This window comes from Lathyrus oleraceus, chromosome 7 (assembly GCF_024323335.1).
Source record: "Lathyrus oleraceus cultivar Zhongwan6 chromosome 7, CAAS_Psat_ZW6_1.0, whole genome shotgun sequence".
Taxonomy (NCBI): domain Eukaryota; kingdom Viridiplantae; phylum Streptophyta; class Magnoliopsida; order Fabales; family Fabaceae; genus Lathyrus; species Lathyrus oleraceus.
The window spans coordinates 75834431-75855708 of record NC_066585.1 but is presented as its reverse complement, the minus strand read 5'-3'; the positions used below and the strand labels follow the sequence as shown (position 1 = coordinate 75855708).

General features: G+C 30.2%; 1 protein-coding gene across 1 annotated transcript; it reads left to right on the top strand.

Moving 5' to 3' along the window:
• The first annotated feature begins 598 nt into the window (after positions 1-598).
• Positions 599-3175, top strand: LOC127102116 (uncharacterized). The gene is made up of 2 exons (XM_051039528.1): positions 599-1691; positions 1863-3175. Exons 1-2 carry the CDS (start codon positions 1526-1528, stop codon positions 3173-3175), a joined length of 1479 nt encoding a protein of 492 aa, XP_050895485.1. The 5' UTR covers positions 599-1525.
• Positions 3176-21278: the final 18103 nt, after the last annotated feature.

Genomic DNA, 21278 nt, shown 5'->3' with positions numbered 1-21278 from the left:
TTTTATTTCAATTTTTCTCATGTTGCTTATTTTGTGTGTTGTTCTTCAGTGCTGTTTAAATTTTAATGTCATGTTGCATTAAAATGATGATAAACAATCTCTGTTGCGTTGTCTTCACGTGAAAATGAAAGAGAATACTAGAGCACTTCTTTTTACTTTTCATTTTTACTAGTTAGTATGCCAAGTGTTCACATATTATTGGTGTTTGTGATTGTAAAAAAATTGGATTAAACCAATACGTGCAGGCAGGGTGCACTTCCTGCGGCGTAAGGGCACAAATTAAGAATTAAATGAAAAAATATTGTCTTAAAAATTGTATATTGTTTTTAATAAAAATATATAATTAATATTTGAATTACTTTCTTTATTGCATTTTTTAAATTGCTATATGTTTAATTTATTTTTAGGATTAGGATTAATATTGTTAAAGTAGACTTAGGCTCATATTTATTTTTACATCTCCGGTATGTTTTCTATTATCTTTATTATTATTGATTATTATTATTGATATTATTAATTATTATTGATTATTATTATTATTTGTTATTTAAAATTATTTATTTTTATAAAAATAAAAAAAAAATGATTTTTTTGTTCCATAGTTTTTTCACATATGCATTGCAATTTTCAGGTTAAAAATTTAATTTAACTTCAAAAATTGTTTAAACGTATAGAGTCCATTTGACCGACCTCAGATATGGTGATTCCTATATGAATTGTTTTAGGATTATTTAACATAGCGTTAAATTCTTTAGTTTAACTGCCGTTTATTTTAATTTAAAAAATGTCGTTTAAATCATCGTTTTTTTATAGATGCATTGCAGTTTCAGAGTTAAAAATCCAGTTTAACTTTAGAAACTGCTTAAACGCATAAAATTTTGTTGACTGACCTCAGATAGGGTGATTCCTACATGAATTGCTTTACGATTGTTTAATATGGCGTTGAATTCAATAGTTCAAAATTCTGATTTTATTTTGGTCCCTTGGCTTTCTCTTGGGCCTTCTAACAATGATATTTTTGTTATTTACGGTTTGCTTATTGGTCTTGTTTTATTAATTGTTACTCCCTCCGTTTCTTTTTAAGTGTCGTTTTAGCATAAAGCTCTCCAACCAAGATAAATGAATTGTTATAATTTTTTTCCCATTGTACCCTCATTTTAATCCACCATATACTTTCTCTTTCTAAATAAAATTCATTAATATAAGTACTCATTAAATTATTTACTTCAAATAACTAATTCCATAATTTTCTCCACATAACTCTCTCTCTCTTCCGTTGCATTTTTCAACTACTCCTAAATTTTTGGAATTAATATTGCTTGCTATAGGAATACGTACTGCTTGCATTTTCATTAATGGCTAAAGGAAAACTTATTGCTTATTGTTTCAATGAATGGCTAAAGGAAAAAATATTCCCTCCAATTATTTTAATAAAAACTTAAGTTTCCCACCGAAAAATTAAAACCAGTAGTACATATAGTATGGTTTCATATTATAAGTTCAAAATATTTACAACTCATAAAATATGGATTTAGATAGTGATACAGAAACATCATTAACAAACCAACATATATTTGAGTTATATGAGTTTGATGAAGATAACTTAGAAGAGGAGTTTGAAGCAACCAATAATATTGATGAGTCCTGTGAAGATAACTTACAAGAGGAGGTTGAAACAAACAATGACACAGGTATATTTTTTAATTTCATGTGTGTTTGGTTACTTTTAATTCCTATAATTTATCTCATGTTTTTATCTCATGTTTTTATGTAAAATAATGGTGGAATCATATTGTGGCGTAATTCAAATCTAAGTTTTGCTTGTTTCTAGTAATCGTTTTGTTTTTTTTAAAAATTTACAGTGTATATTGCAGAAAATGTTGAAGCAGAACCTAGAGAAAAAAAGAGATTAAGAATCTTAAGCAATGAAGAACGCATGTATATTTATCATGAGCTACTACAAAAAAGCGTTGATGGAAAATTACGTAAAGGAGCTACAAATGAGGTGGCTTCATCAAATTCGGTTCCTCTAAGAACTGTTCAACGTATTTGGAAAAGAGCAAAAGAAAGTGAAACACGTGATGTCTCTCATAGGAAGACAAAAAATTGTGGACGTAAGAGAATTTCAATTGATGAGAATCAAATTCGTGAACTTCCTTTCAGTCAAAGAACAAACATTCGATCTTTAGCTTTTGCGTTGAAAACCAATCCAACATCGGTGTTCAGGCTTATAAAATCAGGGGCTATACGGCGTAATTCAAATGCCATAAAACCACTGTTGAAAGAAGAAAACAAAATATCTAGGCTGGAATTTTGTTTATCAATGCTTGAAGGTACACCACATGATCCAATGTTTAAGAGCATGCACAATATTATTCATATTGATGAAAAATGGTTTTATATGACTAAAAAATCCGAGAAGTATTATTTGCTCCCAGATGAAGATGAGCCATATCGGACATGTAAGAGCAAAAATTTCATTGCCAAAGTTATGTTCTTAGTTGCTCAAACTCGACCACGATTTGACTCAGAAGAAAATGAAACTTTTTCGGGTAAAATTGGTGTTTTTCCGTTTGTTACCCATGAACCGGCTATAAGGTCAAGTATTAACAGAGTTGCGGGAACAATGGTAACAAAAGCAATAACTACGGTAAATAGAGATGTGGTAAGATCATTCCTTATTGACAAAGTTCTACCCGCTATAAGAGAAAAATGGCCAAGAGATGAATTTGAGTCAACAATATTTATCCAGCAGGATAACGCAAGGACGCATATAAACCATGATGATCCTTTATTCCGTGAAGCTGCCACCAAGGATGAGTTTGATATTCGTTTAATGTGTCAGCCTGCAAACTCTCCAGATTTGAATATCTTAGACCTTGGTTTTTTCTCGGCTATACAATCATTGCAATACAAGGAAGCACCGAAAACTATTGATGAACTTATCAGTGCAGTGGTGAAGTCATTTGAAAATTTTCCTTCAATTAAGTCCAATCGTATATTTGTATCATTGCAACTATGCATGATAGAGATCATGAAAGAGAAAGGTTCCAATAAATATAAAATTCCTCATGTAAATAAGGAAAGGCTTGAAAGAGTAGGACAACTACCCATTCAAATTAAGTGTGATCCAATATTAGTACAAGAAGTCAAAAATTACTTAAACATGGAGTAATACTTATTGTAATTGGGATGTAGTCACATTTGAAAATTTCAAATAAAGTTTTTTTTTTTTTTAAATTCCTAAACTTTAGCCATAAAAAAATAATGTTCCTGCACGTAACAAGTTAAGTTCCAAAACTTTAGCAAATATAGGAATTCAATAAAAAAAATACAATAAGAATGAACGTAAGAAATGCAGTTCCTAAATTGTATCAATAAAAAAAGCAATAACAAGGAATTCTTCTCCATACTTATTAAGCAATAACAAGGAGTAAATAAAAAAAACAATAACAATGACTTCTTAAATAACAACTCCTATACCTTATGCACTTAAGCCAAATCTAAAATAGATACTCCATACTTAGTTCACAAATATTTTTCAATAAAATTTTGGAAGAAGTTTTTTTATCATCTTTTTTATCACAGGTCGAAACTCAATATGGTGGGAAGATTCTTTTCTGTTTTCTTCTTCTTCTTCTTCAGGAAATTTGTTCAAATCAAATTCATAATCTGCCTCTTCATTTAAATCAAAATCCAATACAACTCTTGATAATACTTCATCTTCGTTGTCATCTTGTTCTTGTATCTTGTCAAAAGAGTCTTCCACTATTTCTCCTTCTTCTTGCTCCAATGAGTCTTCCACTCTTTCTTTTTTTTGAACATCCATGGAGTCTTTTGTTGTTTCCACCAGAGCTCTTTTGTTTTGCACTTGATAATTTAAACAATGCTACTGATCCTTTTTATAGAATTTTAAGTCTTCAATTGGTAAATTTGTTCCTTTGACAAAATTTAATGCTAATACATTTTTCTATGTAACATTGGAAGCTATCATTTGAATTTAATTTTTATTGACCAGCCAATACTTTGAATAGGAATGGGAGTTATGTATGGGAATGAGAGTACGTATTAAGAAAGAGAATTTTATGGAAAATGTGGAGTGAGTTATTACATATATTAAGAAAGAAAAATTTATGGAAAATATAAAGTTGAGTTATTTAAATAGTAAGGGTATAATTGACAAATTGTAACATTAAAACATCAAAACGACACTTAAATAGGAACAAAAAAAATCTTCTAAAACGACACTTAAAAAGAAACGGAGGGAGTATATTGTATCCCCATTTGACAAACTGTACCCTCATTCTCGTAATGTGTAATAATTTTTCCGCTTTCCTTTATTGCTATTGTATTAGTTGATTGTTAACTCAAGGTTAAAATCAACACTTTCAAAAAGAACAAAAAAAAATAAATACTCGATCTAACGTCGAGCAATTTTCCAAATCAAAACCATTTCCACTTTCCAATTCTCCATCATCTTCAGAAACCTTCAAATCATTTCATTCCATTTCAATTCAACGCAATAATAAAAACCTCGATTAAACATCGAGTGTCTTTTCCTTAATCAAATCTGAATTACTTAATCATACTTAAACACCGTTTCAAAAGAATGAAAAGGGAGATGGTCTAGAGCCTTCGATTCCTTTCCTCGATTGTTTAGATACGAGTTGTCTTACTCGGTTATTCGAGCAATTATCATCCGCTAAAAACTTCTAATCTGATTCACCTCAAATCGCATTCATAATCAAACTTAAGTCAAACTCTTTTTCATGATAAACTTGGACGAAAAAGGAGGTGATTTAGAGTTTTCTATTCCCTTCCCTAAGTACTTGGATACGAGTAGCATTGCTCGACCATTCGAGTATTTGTCTGCAATTAAGGATGAAAAGGGCGATGGTCTAGAGCCTTATATTCCTCTTCTCGAGTACTTGGATACGAGTAGCCTTACTCAGTTTTTCGAGTAATCGTCATCCAACAAAACACTCGACAAATTAAACTTGTTTTCCTCCCTTGCACGACTCTGAAAATATTTTCATAAACGAGTATGCTTTATCCACTTCCGCCTCCAAGAACGAGCATAAAGTAAAGGTTTAATCACTCAATATGTCTAAAGGATCACTCATTAAAAGCAATCAACCTAGTAGTTCTTTCTAAGTAGAATTGCATAGCCTTGAGTTCTCCATAGCACCTGGAGATACGTAGGAGCAGGATTGAAAAATCTTGTCAGCCCCCCCCCCTTAATAAAAAGTATTTTCCTTTATTTCTTTTTCTCGCTCAATAAGTAGAAGATCATAATTAACTTCAGATAACACTTTATCGCAAATCTAACTAAGAGATTCTTGTTGAGTACAACAGACTTGAGGGGTGCTAATACCTTCCCCTTGCGTAACGTACTCCCAATCCGAATTTGGTTGCAATGGCCATTTTTTTAAGGGTTTTATCGATATTTTCTATTTTCTCTTTTGGAATAAATAAAATTCAGTGGTGACTATGTTCGAATATCTTTTCCGCGAGCATGCGAGCGATCCGCGAAGGATCGTATTTTTCAAGATGTGACAATAATTATTGAATGTATGAAGAAAAAGATTGAAGATGAAGAGAAAATTCTAAGTGTGTTCCTGGTTTCCATTTTGAAAAATGATGCATGAATGCATATTTATATGTGTGTGTGTGTGTGTGTGTGTGTGTGTGTGTGTGTGTGTGTTTGTATGTGTATGTGTGTGTATGCGCGTGTGTGCGTGTGTAGAAAAAATAATAGACAAAACATATTTTCAGTCAAAAATTACAAGTTGAAAAAATTGAACTGAATGTGTTGACTCCAAATTTGAACGAGTTAATACATAAGGCCTAGGAGTCGATACATTCACTCAGTGTATCGACACATTGAAGGCAGGGAAGTTTGTTTAAAAAATTTCTTCAGTATAAGTCGACTCCAAACACGGGAAGGTTGACTCATACCTATTATGTATCGACCCACAACAATAATGTATCGATACATTGAAGCCAACATGTTTTCTTAAAAGAAACTCTCAGTTGGAGTCCACTCTAAACATGAATGAGTCGACTCATTCACGCTTTGTATCGACCCATCCTCCTTATGTATCAATACAATTATGCTAGAACTATTTTTTTTAAAAACTCATTCAATATGTATTAATACATAGACAAAATATATCGACCAATTTACATGTTTTTCATGAAAAAATCATAAGTTTGACTTGTAATGGCCTATCTAATCTGATTTTAAATGTCCTAATATGATAATGAACACCTAGACATAGACAACAAGATCCAATGTATACAAATACTACATGTCCTAGTTTTGACATCATTCAAAACATATCTAAGATGTTAGTTCACTCACGCTATCTTCTTTTGTTAGATAAAGCTACTTTGAATATTCCACTTGGTGAAGCTTCTTTAATATTTATTTTGGATGTATTCATCACATTCATTAGATGACTCTTCGAATGATCGTTCATCTATTGAAATCATTCGTTCAAAGGAAACCACTAGGGTTAATTCTACTTCTTCTACAAAATATTCTTTCGGTGAAGATTCTTCTAACGAATTTGAGTTTCTTCCTCCATCCTTAAAAAACTAGATCAATTCGTTGAGTTTCTTGATTATGTCTTCCTTTTTAGATTCTTCCCGAAACTCAACAAATACACTGATATCTTTTGAATTAGGAATTGGATCATATTTAAAAATCCAATTCTTTTTATTAAAAATACAACGTGTAATATATCCCCCAGGGGTTCCAATGGTTGATTACCATTTATGAGAATTACGCTCATGCTCATTTGGCATTTCAACTTTTCGGAGGGTGAATATGTGGGTTTAAAAAATAGTTTCCAAATTAAAATCTTTCACAAACTTAGAGTTTGAAATATGTTTGTAAAACAAGCAAGATGAAAACAACGGAAAATCGAAAATCAAATAGATGAAAATGTAGTATAAATAAATAGCTGAAATATAAAGAGTTGAGGGATGAGAGAAAAGCACGAGATATTTATAGAGGTTTGTCCTCATGATTTGGCCTACGTCCTCTCCTAAAAAATTCCTTATTTAGATTTCCACTATTGTGTGAGCTTTTAATAGGTTCTGTCTATAAACTCTTTACATAATGATTGGAGTTTTTCAATGGCTAACTTCCCTTATAAGACAAAGTTTTATTTGGGGAGACCTCCATAACCAACTGAGAGTTGTTAATAGTAGGCTAGGATCACAAAATGATTGAGAGGTCTAACTACGGAGACCTCCCCAACCAACTAGAGATTATAAATGGTTTAACTCAGCGATCAAAAGAGATATTTTCACTTGGTTTAGCTCACAACTAAAATAACGTTTCTCCCAATGATAATTTACAATATTTCTCTTACATCTCACAAATATAAAACTTCACTCCCAAAAGCACTAAGGCAAGTGTGCAAATAAATAAATAAATAAATAAATAAATATATATATATATATATATATATATATATATATATATATATATATATATATATATATATATATATATATAGAGAGAGAGAGAGAGAGAGAGAGAGAGAGAGAGAGAGAGAGAGGTGTTTCAAATACGTTTTCTAGTGTGTAAAAAAGTGAAAGAAAGCCATCTATTTATAGAATAAAACTGGCTTTAAAAGGAAAAGATTAATGGACCGTTTTAATGCTGAAAATTGATTAGGTCAACCATATAATCGATTACCAAGTCCAAAAGTGGAAGGTTTTAAAATGATTTAGTTCTAATTGACTATTAAACCTAATAGTTGGTTATGAGGGATTACAAAAAAATATAATTGATTAGGCCTAAGGGCTAATCGATTATGCGGTGTTAAAATGGCATCATATAGAACTTTTTGAGTTCTTAGCTAATTATCTAGGTGTAACATCCCTTTTTCTACCCCAAAATATTTAACATATAATCAGAGTAAATAAGCACGCATATAAACAAAAGGGCGTCACATCGACGTTTTCAAAAACTAAAAGCTTTCAAAAACCAACAATACAACTGGTCATTTAAAATAACACATCTCAATTATCATGAATATTCAAGCATATGCGTTCGCAGCGGAAAATAAAGAATACTCATGTATTTCATAAAATGATCCATGTCCCATACCATGATCATCTCTTAACAATCATCTCAAGATAACGTAACTCAAGTAATAACATACTGCATCTCTAATGAGATATGAGTTCGATACTACCAATCTACCCAGTGTTACATGACCAGAGCATTGACTCATTACCTAATCGTCAAACTAAAATACGGAAACTCTCCAGCTAATCTCGAGCGAGCTACCGTCCTCTTACTTCAGTGATACTACTCTGGAGTATCTGCACGATACCCATGTAAAGGTAACATTCAAACAGAAAGGGTGAGAATTCAAATCATTATGAAATAGCATAATAAGGCACAATGATTAAATCAACAATTAAAGGAATTCATCACACCTTGGATAATCATGTCAATAATATTAACCAACATTTATTTCACACGTTTCAAACATACATTAACACTCAAGAAGTTAATACTAAAATTCAATGCAATATTCTCAAATATACACATAATCACAATTATCACATAATCACATATTTCACCAAGTTAAGTATCCAAACATCACCAAATTCAATTATCATATCTCATACACACATCACAATCACAACCATGCAAACATTCAACTATCACATGACTCTAATATGACTCAATGCAAGACATGTGACTCTATGCATGTGATACCATCTACTACCTCGCCTATTTCCATTAAGGATCAATGAGTGCTCATCTACCTCGCCTATTTCCAATTCAGGATCAACGAGTGCTCATCTACCTCACTTGTTTCCAATTAAGGATCAATGAGTGCTACATCTATCTCACCTGTTTCCAATTAAGGATCAATGAGTGCTACATCTACCTCACCTATTTCTAATTAAGGATAAATGAGTGCTCATGTGAACCCACAGTTTTACCACTTCCACAATGAAGTCGACCATGCTATGAATGAATGCACACATACTAACACATATGCAATTAACCAATTCATGTTACCACATGAATAATATCAACAAACAACAACAACTCATCAACATCTTAACATCATCGACATAACAACATAAGTATCACGCAATCATATCCAACGCTTTGAACGACACTCGATTTGGACTTACGGATCAAAAGTTATGACCAAAACGATTTCGTCAATAAAACATAAAAACAGGCCGCGAGTGTGACGGACAGCATGCAGAATTTTCCGCGGTTTTCATCGTTGGAGGACTTCCGGACCTCCGATTTCAATTCCGTAAAAAGCCAAACGTTCAGAAAATTATAACTTACACCATACTCCAATTATATAACGTTAATTTGCAGTTTTAACACAATCAATCACCACAATCAAGCATAATCATCAAAACCTAACAATCCTAAAATCATGCAAATTAGAGATTTTAACCTAAACATACATCTACCCATTGACCCAATCATACTAACCCATAATAATAAGGATTCCCCCCTTACCTCTTCAATTTGATGGAAACCCTAGCTCTTCTCTTTACTTTTCCTCTCCTCTTTCTCTATCGCCTTCAATGTTCAAATGAATTCTAATTCTCACTCTCCTCACCTCTTACTATTTATATTAGTATTCTAGTTGGGCTTAAATCATGACATCCATCTAATTTAATTACTAGGCCCAATAATACCTAATATTTAAATATCTCTTATTTAAATTTAAATAAATTAAACCATTCACTATGCACACCAAATTAGTTAATTCAATTATTTAATTATATCAACTAAATAATTAATTAACACACCAAATTAATTAATATACTCGATCATTATACTACCTCACAACCGATTAATTACTTAACACTCCAAATAATTAAATATAATATAATAATAATAATATACGAACTAATTACTAAAATTGGGTTGTTACAATCTAGGCACAAAAACATTTTGTTTTTATGATTTTAATAAAAAGAGAGAGGTTTTCCAAAAGGTTTAAACTGTATGTTTAATTTTCCTTAGTACATTTGAGAGCTAGTCTTATACCTTTTCAGACATAAATTACTCGACACAGACTCGACGAGCTTTCACATTTCCTCTCTTTCACAACTCTAAAGCTCATAGTTTTCTTCCACTTTATCTTTGACTTTATCACTTCATTGTAACCTTGAATATTCTTCTAATGAGGCTTGATATAATTGTTCAAGATAAACACCATAATTGACCCATTGCTTGATAAAAGGTCTTCATTGGCTTCATTGAACGTTGCTTGACATAAGGTGTTGTCCTTCATAAATATACTTTGATATCTTTATATCCAAACACTTGATCACTATAATAATGAGCTTTGATATCTTCATCACAACTTGATAATCACAATAGATCTTTGATATCTTTAGCATATCTTGATCATCACAACAACTGACACCTTGATCTTCAAGCACCACCACTTGATCACATCATACCTTGATCTTTAAGCAACACTACTTGATCACATCAGATGATTACTTCACTTGTCATCCTTCAAATAAAATCACTTATGATGAAGACTTCTCTAAAGAGCATTATCAACATCAATACCAAATAGATTGTTACAGATGTCATACCTACAAGCACAAAAATTTACATTTTGAATGTTAATAAATATGATGTTGTGATATGTTTAGCTCTTATGATTTACCATCATATATTTGATTATGATTTTTATCATCTTAGATTTAGATACAAGTTTGTTACGTTGCACTAATATTCAACAAATGAGTTTCAAGAACTAATATGGATAGTGAGTAGACATACATTGCTTACTTAATCACTTTAGATATAAAGGATTAGAGTCATAAGGATAAATAAAACAAGTTTTTTTGAAGTGTATTGGTGCTATTGTGAGGATTATACATAAGCTTCATATTGAATCAATGCATACTTTTTCGTTGTAGACATGCACCATAAAATTTAGTTCCGCCCTCATAATCATGGCACCGCCCATCATATTCCCACATTGGATGGATTCATTAAATATTCTCATGTTATGAGAAACACAACAAGGTTTAATGATGACCTCATAATCATGACACCACACATCATATTCACAGATTAGATGAATTCATTAAATATTTTCACGTTGAGAAAACTGCAAGGTTTAGTGTTGGTCTCACTAGTCACGACACTACACATATATAGAAATGTTAGATGAATTTATGAAATAATCATTATTCAATATAATACCTCTATATTTTCTTTAATACTTTGTTATTTCTCTCTGATTTACATGATTTTAACCACATGAGACACTACTATTTTGTTACTAGCTCATGCTTTATTTTAAAATTTTTGATGTAAACACTAAAAAAAATATTTAATACATTCCCCGTGGAATCAATATTTTTCTTATCACTTGTTACTAGTTTGAATGTGAATACTTATGCACACATAAAGAAGCAACACATGTGCAATATCCTAAGCATGAGGATCCTCATGTACCTTCCTCCTGCCAAGAATCCTTATTACTAGGTCTCTAATGCCTCTACATCTCAAGACCAGACTGGGAGCAATGCCTTCATCCTCCCATGTCTTTACAAGTGCTTCTACTTATGTTGGCTTCGACAACTCTCTTCCTAACACGAGGAAGAACAACTTTGATATCTGAAAATATCACTATATATATATATATATATATATATATATATATATATATATATATATATATATATATATATATATATATATATATATATATATATCCAAAAGAAATATCCCAAGAATTTAAGAGCTTCTCAAATGTTCTATCATATCAAGTCTACATAATCCCAAGATATCAAAGGAGGATGAACGTATTCAAACTATGACATCACTCTCTCTGATATGTGTTGAACCATTTGACGAAAGCCACATTTGATCCATTTGGAGTACTAAGGAGATGTTCTCAAACCCGCGTGTCTCACGTTGTTCATTGTAGGAGTTGAATCACATGCTTTGTTCAAGAAAGTGATCCAGTCACTCCAAAATGGATATACTAAATACCTACATTTAGTGGGAACGAATCCAAATTCCCTTTAGTCAAAAACCACGCTTTTAAACATTCAAGCTGATAATTTTGGGAAAATTAAATTTGTTTTTGTCCGATCAAGATCAAACAATTAACAATATCTTAATAGCGTGAATGCAGAAAAAATTTGACTACCGGGAATTCAATTTCAACGGGAACATGTTGTATGGTCCCAGCATTACCAAAAAAATGCTACATGGCCCATGCTTGGATATGCATTAATAATCTATAATCAAACAATTAATTAACCAAAAAATACTTGGATGAGATGACAATCTTTTACTGTTTAATCAGATGTCTTATGTTCGGGTCTCTTTCAGTTTAATAAGAAGTCATGGATTCAAATTCAACTATGAATATGTAATAGTCTTAAAAATTTGAGAAATAACTTTTCTGTCTATTATTATCCCATCGATTTGAGAGAGTAGTCCTTATAGACAGGCCCGACCATGTGCATGTGCACCATGTGCTGCAACACAGGGCCTCATATTTTAGGAGACCCTAAAATTTGAAAATTTCAATTTTTTTTATAAATATTAATAAAAATAAATAAAATGTTATTAAAAAAATTTAATAATTAAAAAATATTCTGATAAAAATTTAATACATACAAAAATTAATATATAATTGTATTTTTGATTTTTTTTAATTATTATAATTGTATTTTTTTTAAAAATTAAACTTATTTTTAAAATTAGAACGTGACCTCCGATATGATTGGACCGACCCTGCTTATAGATGCGTTGAAAAGATAGGTAATAGTTTATAAATAATAAAATAAATATGTTATCTAAAAGTGTCCTATAAATCAGTCAAGTGCTTTTTATTTATTTTTTTAAAAGCAAAAGAAAGAAGATGCCATTAAAACTGAGGCATCATGAATGGCCACAAAATTAATACAAAAGATTCTACAAATAGAAGCGATGTTTGGTATTATAGCCATGCATCATTGATGTGACCAATATAAGAATGCAAGGGCAATCGATACCTCATGCATAAGTCTCAATTTTTTTAAACATATAATAATGAGCGGTTGAGTTGAGTTGAAGTGTTCCACGCAAGTTGTAATGCATTAAATTGAATGTCCAGAGTTTTGGTGCAAACAGTTCCGTTTCCGTCCAAAACATTAGCTTACTGTGCTTGAGGTGAACGGACTCACGTGGGTGGATGGCCGATAAAAATTAATAGCATTCGGTTTCTGGAACGAACACGACGAAGACTAGTCGCTAATCGTGATTATTTTCAGTAACTTGGGTGATAAGTTAAACTTTTATAAACTTGTTTTGAACATATTAGTTCTAGTGTTGAGATTTTAACATTTTAAAAATCATATTTGAAATTTTCAAAAGTTAATTTGAAATATAAAACAAATATAAATATATAACAGATTTATTAACTAATTTAAATATTAGTGAAGGAATTTATCAAAAAATAATTATAATGCTTGAAAAGATGATTATCGATAGACAGTTATCTAGATAGTGATCGATAATAATTTGAGTGGTGGTTAATAGTTGTGGTAATATTGGTTAAAATGATAGTAAATATCAAATTGGTGATTGAAATAAATGGAGTGATAATCTAAGATAGTTAAAGTTGTGGTCGACTATTGTTGAAGAGGTGGTTGTTTGTTCTCGTAATAGTGATAAGAATAGTCGTAATTGTCATACTGATCGTTGAAGATATGACGTGATAGTTGACGACAAGTTGACATTATATGACATCTCAAATAACTTTTCGTTACATATCCGTATAATAAAATTCACCGTTGAATGGAAAATTATTATGATATAGATCATCTCTATAAAATTTAACATCAATCGAAAATCATTTAATATATCAACGAGATACATAAAACTTAACGTCTTACAAAACTTTAACAACATCGTAAATTTTGATCATTCTTTACCTATCAAATGCTTTTCGATTGATTTTAAATTTTATAAAATATATTTATATACAAATATATCCTTTATTAAAACCAACAATTTACTTTTTAAAACAAAAAATTTCCCTTGCTAATAATTATTCACAAAATGTAATAATTGTTGGAAATTGTTTTGCAATATTAGTTCCAAAATGACAAAAGAGTTAAATAGCATTTAATGCTTTGCTTTAAGTCCCACATAGAAAGTGGAGACATCCTTTAAAGCATTATAAATGTTTTGGAACTTTAACTCACCAAAGGAACAAAGAAAATAAGGTGCCACGTGGACATGTGGTGGTCCAAAGCATTATGCCACTTGACACAACCAATGGACCCTCGCCGGTTGCCACCGGCGACACCGGCTCCGGGACCATGGACGTAGAGGCGCTAGTGGCGGCTTGTAGGCACGTCGCATCGGAGCGATTGGGCTATTCGCGGCGTTAATGAGGCGGCTCTCCGGTGGCCGGCATGCTGCGTTTTTATTAGTGCTCAGAATTTTAGTTATTGTTTTGTTTGAATTTTGAATTCAATTTTCATATCTTTTCATGAAATAGTGTCATATATGAAACATTGTGTTTTCGGGTTCTTCACTTGTCTTGTGCAGACTCGAAATTAAGGCTGATATTATCCTGAGTGTTCTTGCATTTTCCAACTCTAAGACATAATAAAAGAGTGCTTGAAATACTTTTAAGGAAAGTGATTCTCAATCACGATTCAGTCCTGAATCCATTTAATTTTACCGAATTTTCTAACAATAATTATACTAATAATTCTTTTTAATATATGTAATATTTGTTTGAAAGTCTTATAAATAGAAATGGAATGAATACATATTATCTTTTAAATTTAATTGAAAGAAATTTTGTTAATGATTTTTTAATAAAAGAAAAATAATAGTATGTTAAATTATAATAATTTAGAGTATCTAATATAATAGTCACAGTGTTTGTGTTTTAAATGTTGTTCATGTTATTATAAGTTGAAAATGGATAATTAATATTACATAATATTTTATAATAATACAATTTAAATTGTATACTGTAGCTCCGTCACGGTATATATCATATACTTAAATGATAATAAAATGTCAAATTTAATTCATGATATTTTTTATAAATTTTTTACCGCATATAAATATAATAAAACCAATTTTTAAATTGAAAGTTATTTTCATATAAATTATTTCTATAAAATTTAACATAAATCAAAAATTATTTGACTGTTTAATGAGATGCATAAAATTATCGTTTTATGAAAGTTCATCAAAACGATTAATTTTGATCCATCTTATTAACCTATTAAATAATTTCTAATTAATATTAAAATTTTATAGATATTATTTATATTATGATAATAATTTTCAATCTAACTATAAATATTGTTATACAAATATACAATAAAGAATTATGAAAGGTGTCATTATATTAAATTTAACATTTTAGTGTTATCTAAATTGATATATATATATATATATATATATATATATATATATATATATATATATATATATATATATATATATATATATATATATATATTATCCTTTTGTTCAATATTTAAAATTAAACTATTCTTATTTTAAGTTCGATATTAAATAATTTTTGTCTGCATTCACTCGCAATTAATATTATTACAAAAATATTTTATACTGTTAATTCTCCTATTTTATCTTATTAATGAAATAGATAAACATTTTTAATCTATTTTCATATATTTTTACTTAAAATTAATGATATTTTCATTTTTTTAAAGAATAAAACATGAGAGAAACACATGAAAAATCATCGTATATAAATTTATTGTAAAATTTTATAAATAAAAATATAAGTTAAAAAATAAATATTTCATCGATTTTCAAAGAATAAATGTGAGAGAGAATTCAAAATTGTTTAAATTTTAAATAGACGGAATAATTTCGTGAATCAAATAAATTAGGAGATTAAAACTGCAATTTAACCTTACAAAAAATATATTTATAAAGAATCACAATTAGTAATATTTATATAATATTGGTTTTTATTTTGATCAATTTTATTATATTTTCCTATTTCTCTTCTAACAATTACAAATTTATACAACTTCTTTTAGTGTTAATTTTTTTATTTTAATCAAATATATTAAATATTTAATTAATTTTAGACTTAAATGCCCATAATTTGGACATTTTAAATAATTGGTTCCCCTATTCAGTGACGGAGCCAAAACTTTTCAATAAATGGGGAAATTTATATAAATATTTTTTCGATTTAACTTTAAATATTACATTTAAGTTTTGTGTAACTTTTTTTAAAATAGTTATATTTAATGATAAAATTAATATTATTGATCAAAATATATATTTTAATTATAATTGACATATGTAAATTAAGATTTAATAAATAAAAATATAATAATGAATATATATTATATTAATACTCAAAAGTTATAATTATTTTGAGATTAAAAAAAAGTGAAAATATAATATTTGAGACAAAATTCCACATTAAATTTTGAAGATATTTATATTCGTAAAAATTATCAACAATTAAAATTTTAGCAATTGTAAATATAACTTTCATGACAATATGCAAATTTTAAGCTTTATATAAAACAATTGATACTGCTGTAATTTTAAACTTTTAAATTTTAATATAATATAATATAATATATTATTATTATTATATAATTAAATAGAATTACAAAAACAATATTAAAGAGACGTTAAAGTTTGTGCCCTTTTTACTGAATGAGTCATGTAATAGTCTTTATTTTAGATTAATTAAACTTATATTTAATATAAAATAACATGTACATGTTTTAATTAAAATGTATGTATTAATATAAAAAATAATATTAATCATAAACAAGTATTAAAAGATAGTGGGGGCACTAACCCCCACTTCCTTGTACATGCCTCCGTCCTTGCCCCTATTACAAAACTTGATATTTTGGTCCCTTAATTTTGACTGAGTTCGGATTTGCATGGTCCCCTATCTAATTTTGCTTATGTGTCAATTCATTAATGACGTAACAAATGATATTTGGATTCATGTCATCAATCAATTATATTTTAATATCCACGTGAATATTTTAATTTAGAAAATATTAAGAACTTTTTTTAAAATAAAAAAAAACAAATTATAAAATCAGAAATCAGGATTCATCTTCTTCTTCTCTCCATTCGTACTTCTCAGTCTCTCATTCATCCTTAAATTCTTCTTCTTCTCTCCATCGTGTTCAAATCCCATAAATGCATTCTTATTCTTCTTTCATCCATATTGAAGATGTCACATCAGTCTGTCTTTAGCCATAGAAGTAGATCCTCAAATCGTTCGAAGTACGTATGCAAGTGTGATCTGAATGCTCCATTGATGACGACGACATGGATAGATGCTAACCCAGGTCGCTGTTTCTATGGATGTAGGATGTATAAAGTATGTACTAGTTACTCCATTGATGTTTACAGATTCAATGTTAATGCTCTGGTATTGGATGAGATTTATTCAACTTCATCTCCATTGATGCTTACAGATTAAAGGTTACAAGAAATGCATTCACTTTGTTTGGTTGTATGAGGTGATGAATCCTAGGGCAAAATAGTTAATCTCTGCATTATTAAAGAACATAAATAAAGATAAAGCGATGGTTAAATTGTGCAAAACAAAAGAGGAAGAATTGAAGAGGAAAGTGAAGATGTTGAAGAAACAGTTGAAGATAAAATGAATGTTGGTTTTTGTTATGTTGTTTGCATTTGTTGGAACAACATTGATGAAATAGGTTGTAGGTTGATTAGATTCTAGGTTATGTTCCTATGTTGTCTGATATAAAATTGTAAGATGGATTATAATACAATTTGAATGAAAATGTTAGTTATGTTCTTATGTTGTTGTTTGATATAATGGTGTACTGGTATTGCTTATAATTCGTAATACATTTTGAATGAAAATACTGGTTATGTTGTTATGTTGTCTAATATAATGGTGTACTGGTATTGCTCATAATTTGGATATGTAATTCTTAATGCACACTACTATTACTGATTTTGTCACTCTGTTATAAGTTGGACATGTAATTGTTACTCTGTTATAAGTTGTCTCTAATTTGGACCTGTAATTGGACTGTCATTTTTAATGCATACTGTTATGCATAGATTGTACCTGTAATTCAGACTGTTATGCATAGCTTTTTAATGCATACTGCCATTGGTGACACCAAATATTGATAGGTAAGCATAACCATGCCATGTAGTACTCCACCCTTGTGCTTGTTTCTTATTCTTCTCAATAACCAGCTGAATTTTAGGACATATGGATCCAGTGTAGCCATGTAACAACTCCTTATGACTTGTCATCCTCTTGGTGATGTAATGCTTGGTGCCTTCTAATAGAGTGATAACAGGCTTCTCCCTATGCTCCAATATTGCCCTATTGAATGCTTTACGCATGTTGTTCACTTGTAAGTCACACTTTGAATATGTTCTGAAGTGTGATCTGCTCCAATGGCAAGCAAAAACATCCAACATATCTTTCCATGCATCCTCTTTCTTTGTCTTCATCCTCTACATTGTCATTTTCCATGCTAGAACTGTTGTTTCCCTAATAGTTGCCCACGATACTTCCTTTAATTCCAACCCATGGTGTTTCTTCTTCCAATTGCCATATAAGTGCTTCACACACAATCCGGACTCCACATTGGCACTAATGCCTTGAACAATTGAAACTAGTCTCTATCACATGTAAACAAGTAAATGCATAACATGTAAACAAGTAAATGCATAAGTATAAGTATAAGTGCTTTACCTTTTGCTGTTCTGATATAAATGCATTGGACCTCTGACTGTATCCTTCCAATCATGCAGAAGAAGGTCAAAAAACCATTGTCATGAATCTTTGTTTCAACTTCAACTACAACATATGCAATTGGAAAATTTTGGTTATTGTCGCCCCTCCCTATTACTGCCATTAATTGTCCATCATAATCCCCTTTTAAGAAACATGCATCCAACCTAATAATAGGCATACATGTCTTTGAAAACCCTGCCTTGCAAGCCTCTATACAGACATAAATTCTTTCAAACACATGGTTGCCATTACTATCAATATATTATATTACAACAGTACTATTAGGATTTGATTTCAATAGCTTTTGTCCATAACTTCTCAAATGAGTTTATTGATAAATACCATCCCCTTGAACTAACTTCATTACTTTCCTTTTGGCCTTGTTTTCCCGATCATGTAATAGTTTCACTTTCCATCTCTCAACACCTTCAACTCTGAGGCCTGGTGGTTTCATATGAGGACTATGTATAAGGATGTTTGCAAACCTGTTGGCAAGTCACTTTGTCTTTGTACTCTTGTTGTCAGCAGTCTTATGGCATGTATGATCTTCAATTAAAGTCACAACGTGCCAAAACTGGTTGTCAATCCTCTTGCTAAATCTCATGTAAAACTTATAACCATCAGTGTGTTTAACCACAATCATTTTGGAATCATTCTTCTTATTTTCCATGTCATAGTCCTTGACGACATCCCTTATCATTTCTTTGTTAGTCAACATCATCCCTAGCTAAAACTTCATTCCCTGACTAGACTTGTAGGTAGGGTACTTCATTCTCTCATCCTCATTATCACTCCCTAGAGGTGTATACAAATGTTATGAATCCTCACTCTCATCATGAACCATCTCAGCCTAGTCTTTCTTGTTTTGGCAACTAGAAACCTCACCTAAAGTCTCTTGGGGAAGTACCTTAATCCAGTCCATCTCACTCTCCTCAAATTCTTCACTAAATTGAAACTCACTATCCTCAAAACTACCCTCACTTGCAATATAATCCTCATTAATGCCTTATTGCCCAGTTTCATTGTTAACATCAGTAGTAACTTCTTTAGCAACAACATTAGGATCAGTAGTGACTTCTTTAGCAACATCATAAGGTGTTTCTTCACCATCAAGACAAGTGCATTGTATATCATCTTCAACATCTACTGCACTATCATTAATAATCTAAGGAATCCCCACATTATGCTCCACATACACATCTATTACATCATAGCCTACAACATCTTTTGAAAATTGTAGTACATGATCATTGTTCAAGGGTCTAAAACCACGAGAAAGCTATATGCAGGGTTCCAATACCACAAGCACTTTATATTTACGTAACCCTCACTCTTAATCATATCCTTTAATTCTATGTACGACATATAATCGGCATCCAAACTCCAATTCATCTCAGTAACTTCCCCATTTACATACCACTTAACAAGTGTCTCAACTTATTTTCCCTTATGATGTATTTTCAACCTAATCTTATTAGTCTTAGCTGGCCTAAAAAAATTGACAAATATGGAATCAAACAAACATAAACTGACACCAGGGACCACAATAATACATTAACAAAACTAACCTAACATGACCACAAGAATACTTTAACAAAACTAAACTAACGGGACCACAAGGACAACGATACATACCTTACACAATATTTGACCCCTTCATTTCTCTCCTTTTGACTTCCCGAGTTCTTCATCTTCGTCAAACCTCAACTCTGAAACATAAGTTCACAAATTTGTTTTGTAGGAAACACACACTTGAACGTTTTAGAAGAAGGGGGAAACGATGAAGGTGATTGGGAGATTAGGGATTTGACACTTCTTCTGAAAGGATTTTTGTCAAAAGGGGATTAGGGTTTTTCAATATGAAGAACGAAGAATGTGCATGGAAAATTTTCAATCTAAATTGTATAATTAGTTTTTTATTTTTAAAAAAGTTTTTAATATTTTTAAATTAAAATACTCATGTGGATATTTAAATATCATTCATTGTTAACATGGATTCAAATAGGATCTGCCACGTCATTAATGAATTGACACATAACTAAAATTTGATAAAGGACCATACAAATCTAAACACAATCAAAATTAAGGGAACAAAATGGCCGATTTTGTAATAGGAGAACCAATTCGTTAAAACGTCTAGGATCAAAAGTGCATTTAACCCTTAATTTTATTCTGAAACTAAATCAACATATCTACACTATTTCTATGGTCCGTAAAAGATTTTTTTTTAATCTTCACTTGTGGAAATCCAATTGGCAATTAAAGGTGAACAAAGTGGTGGTTGCCGGTAGTTGAAAGGATGGCCAAAGTCGTATATATATATATATATATATATATATATATATATATATATATATATATATATATATATATATATATATATATATTATATATATATATATATATATATATATATATATATATATATATATATATATATATATATATATATATATATATATATAATATATATAT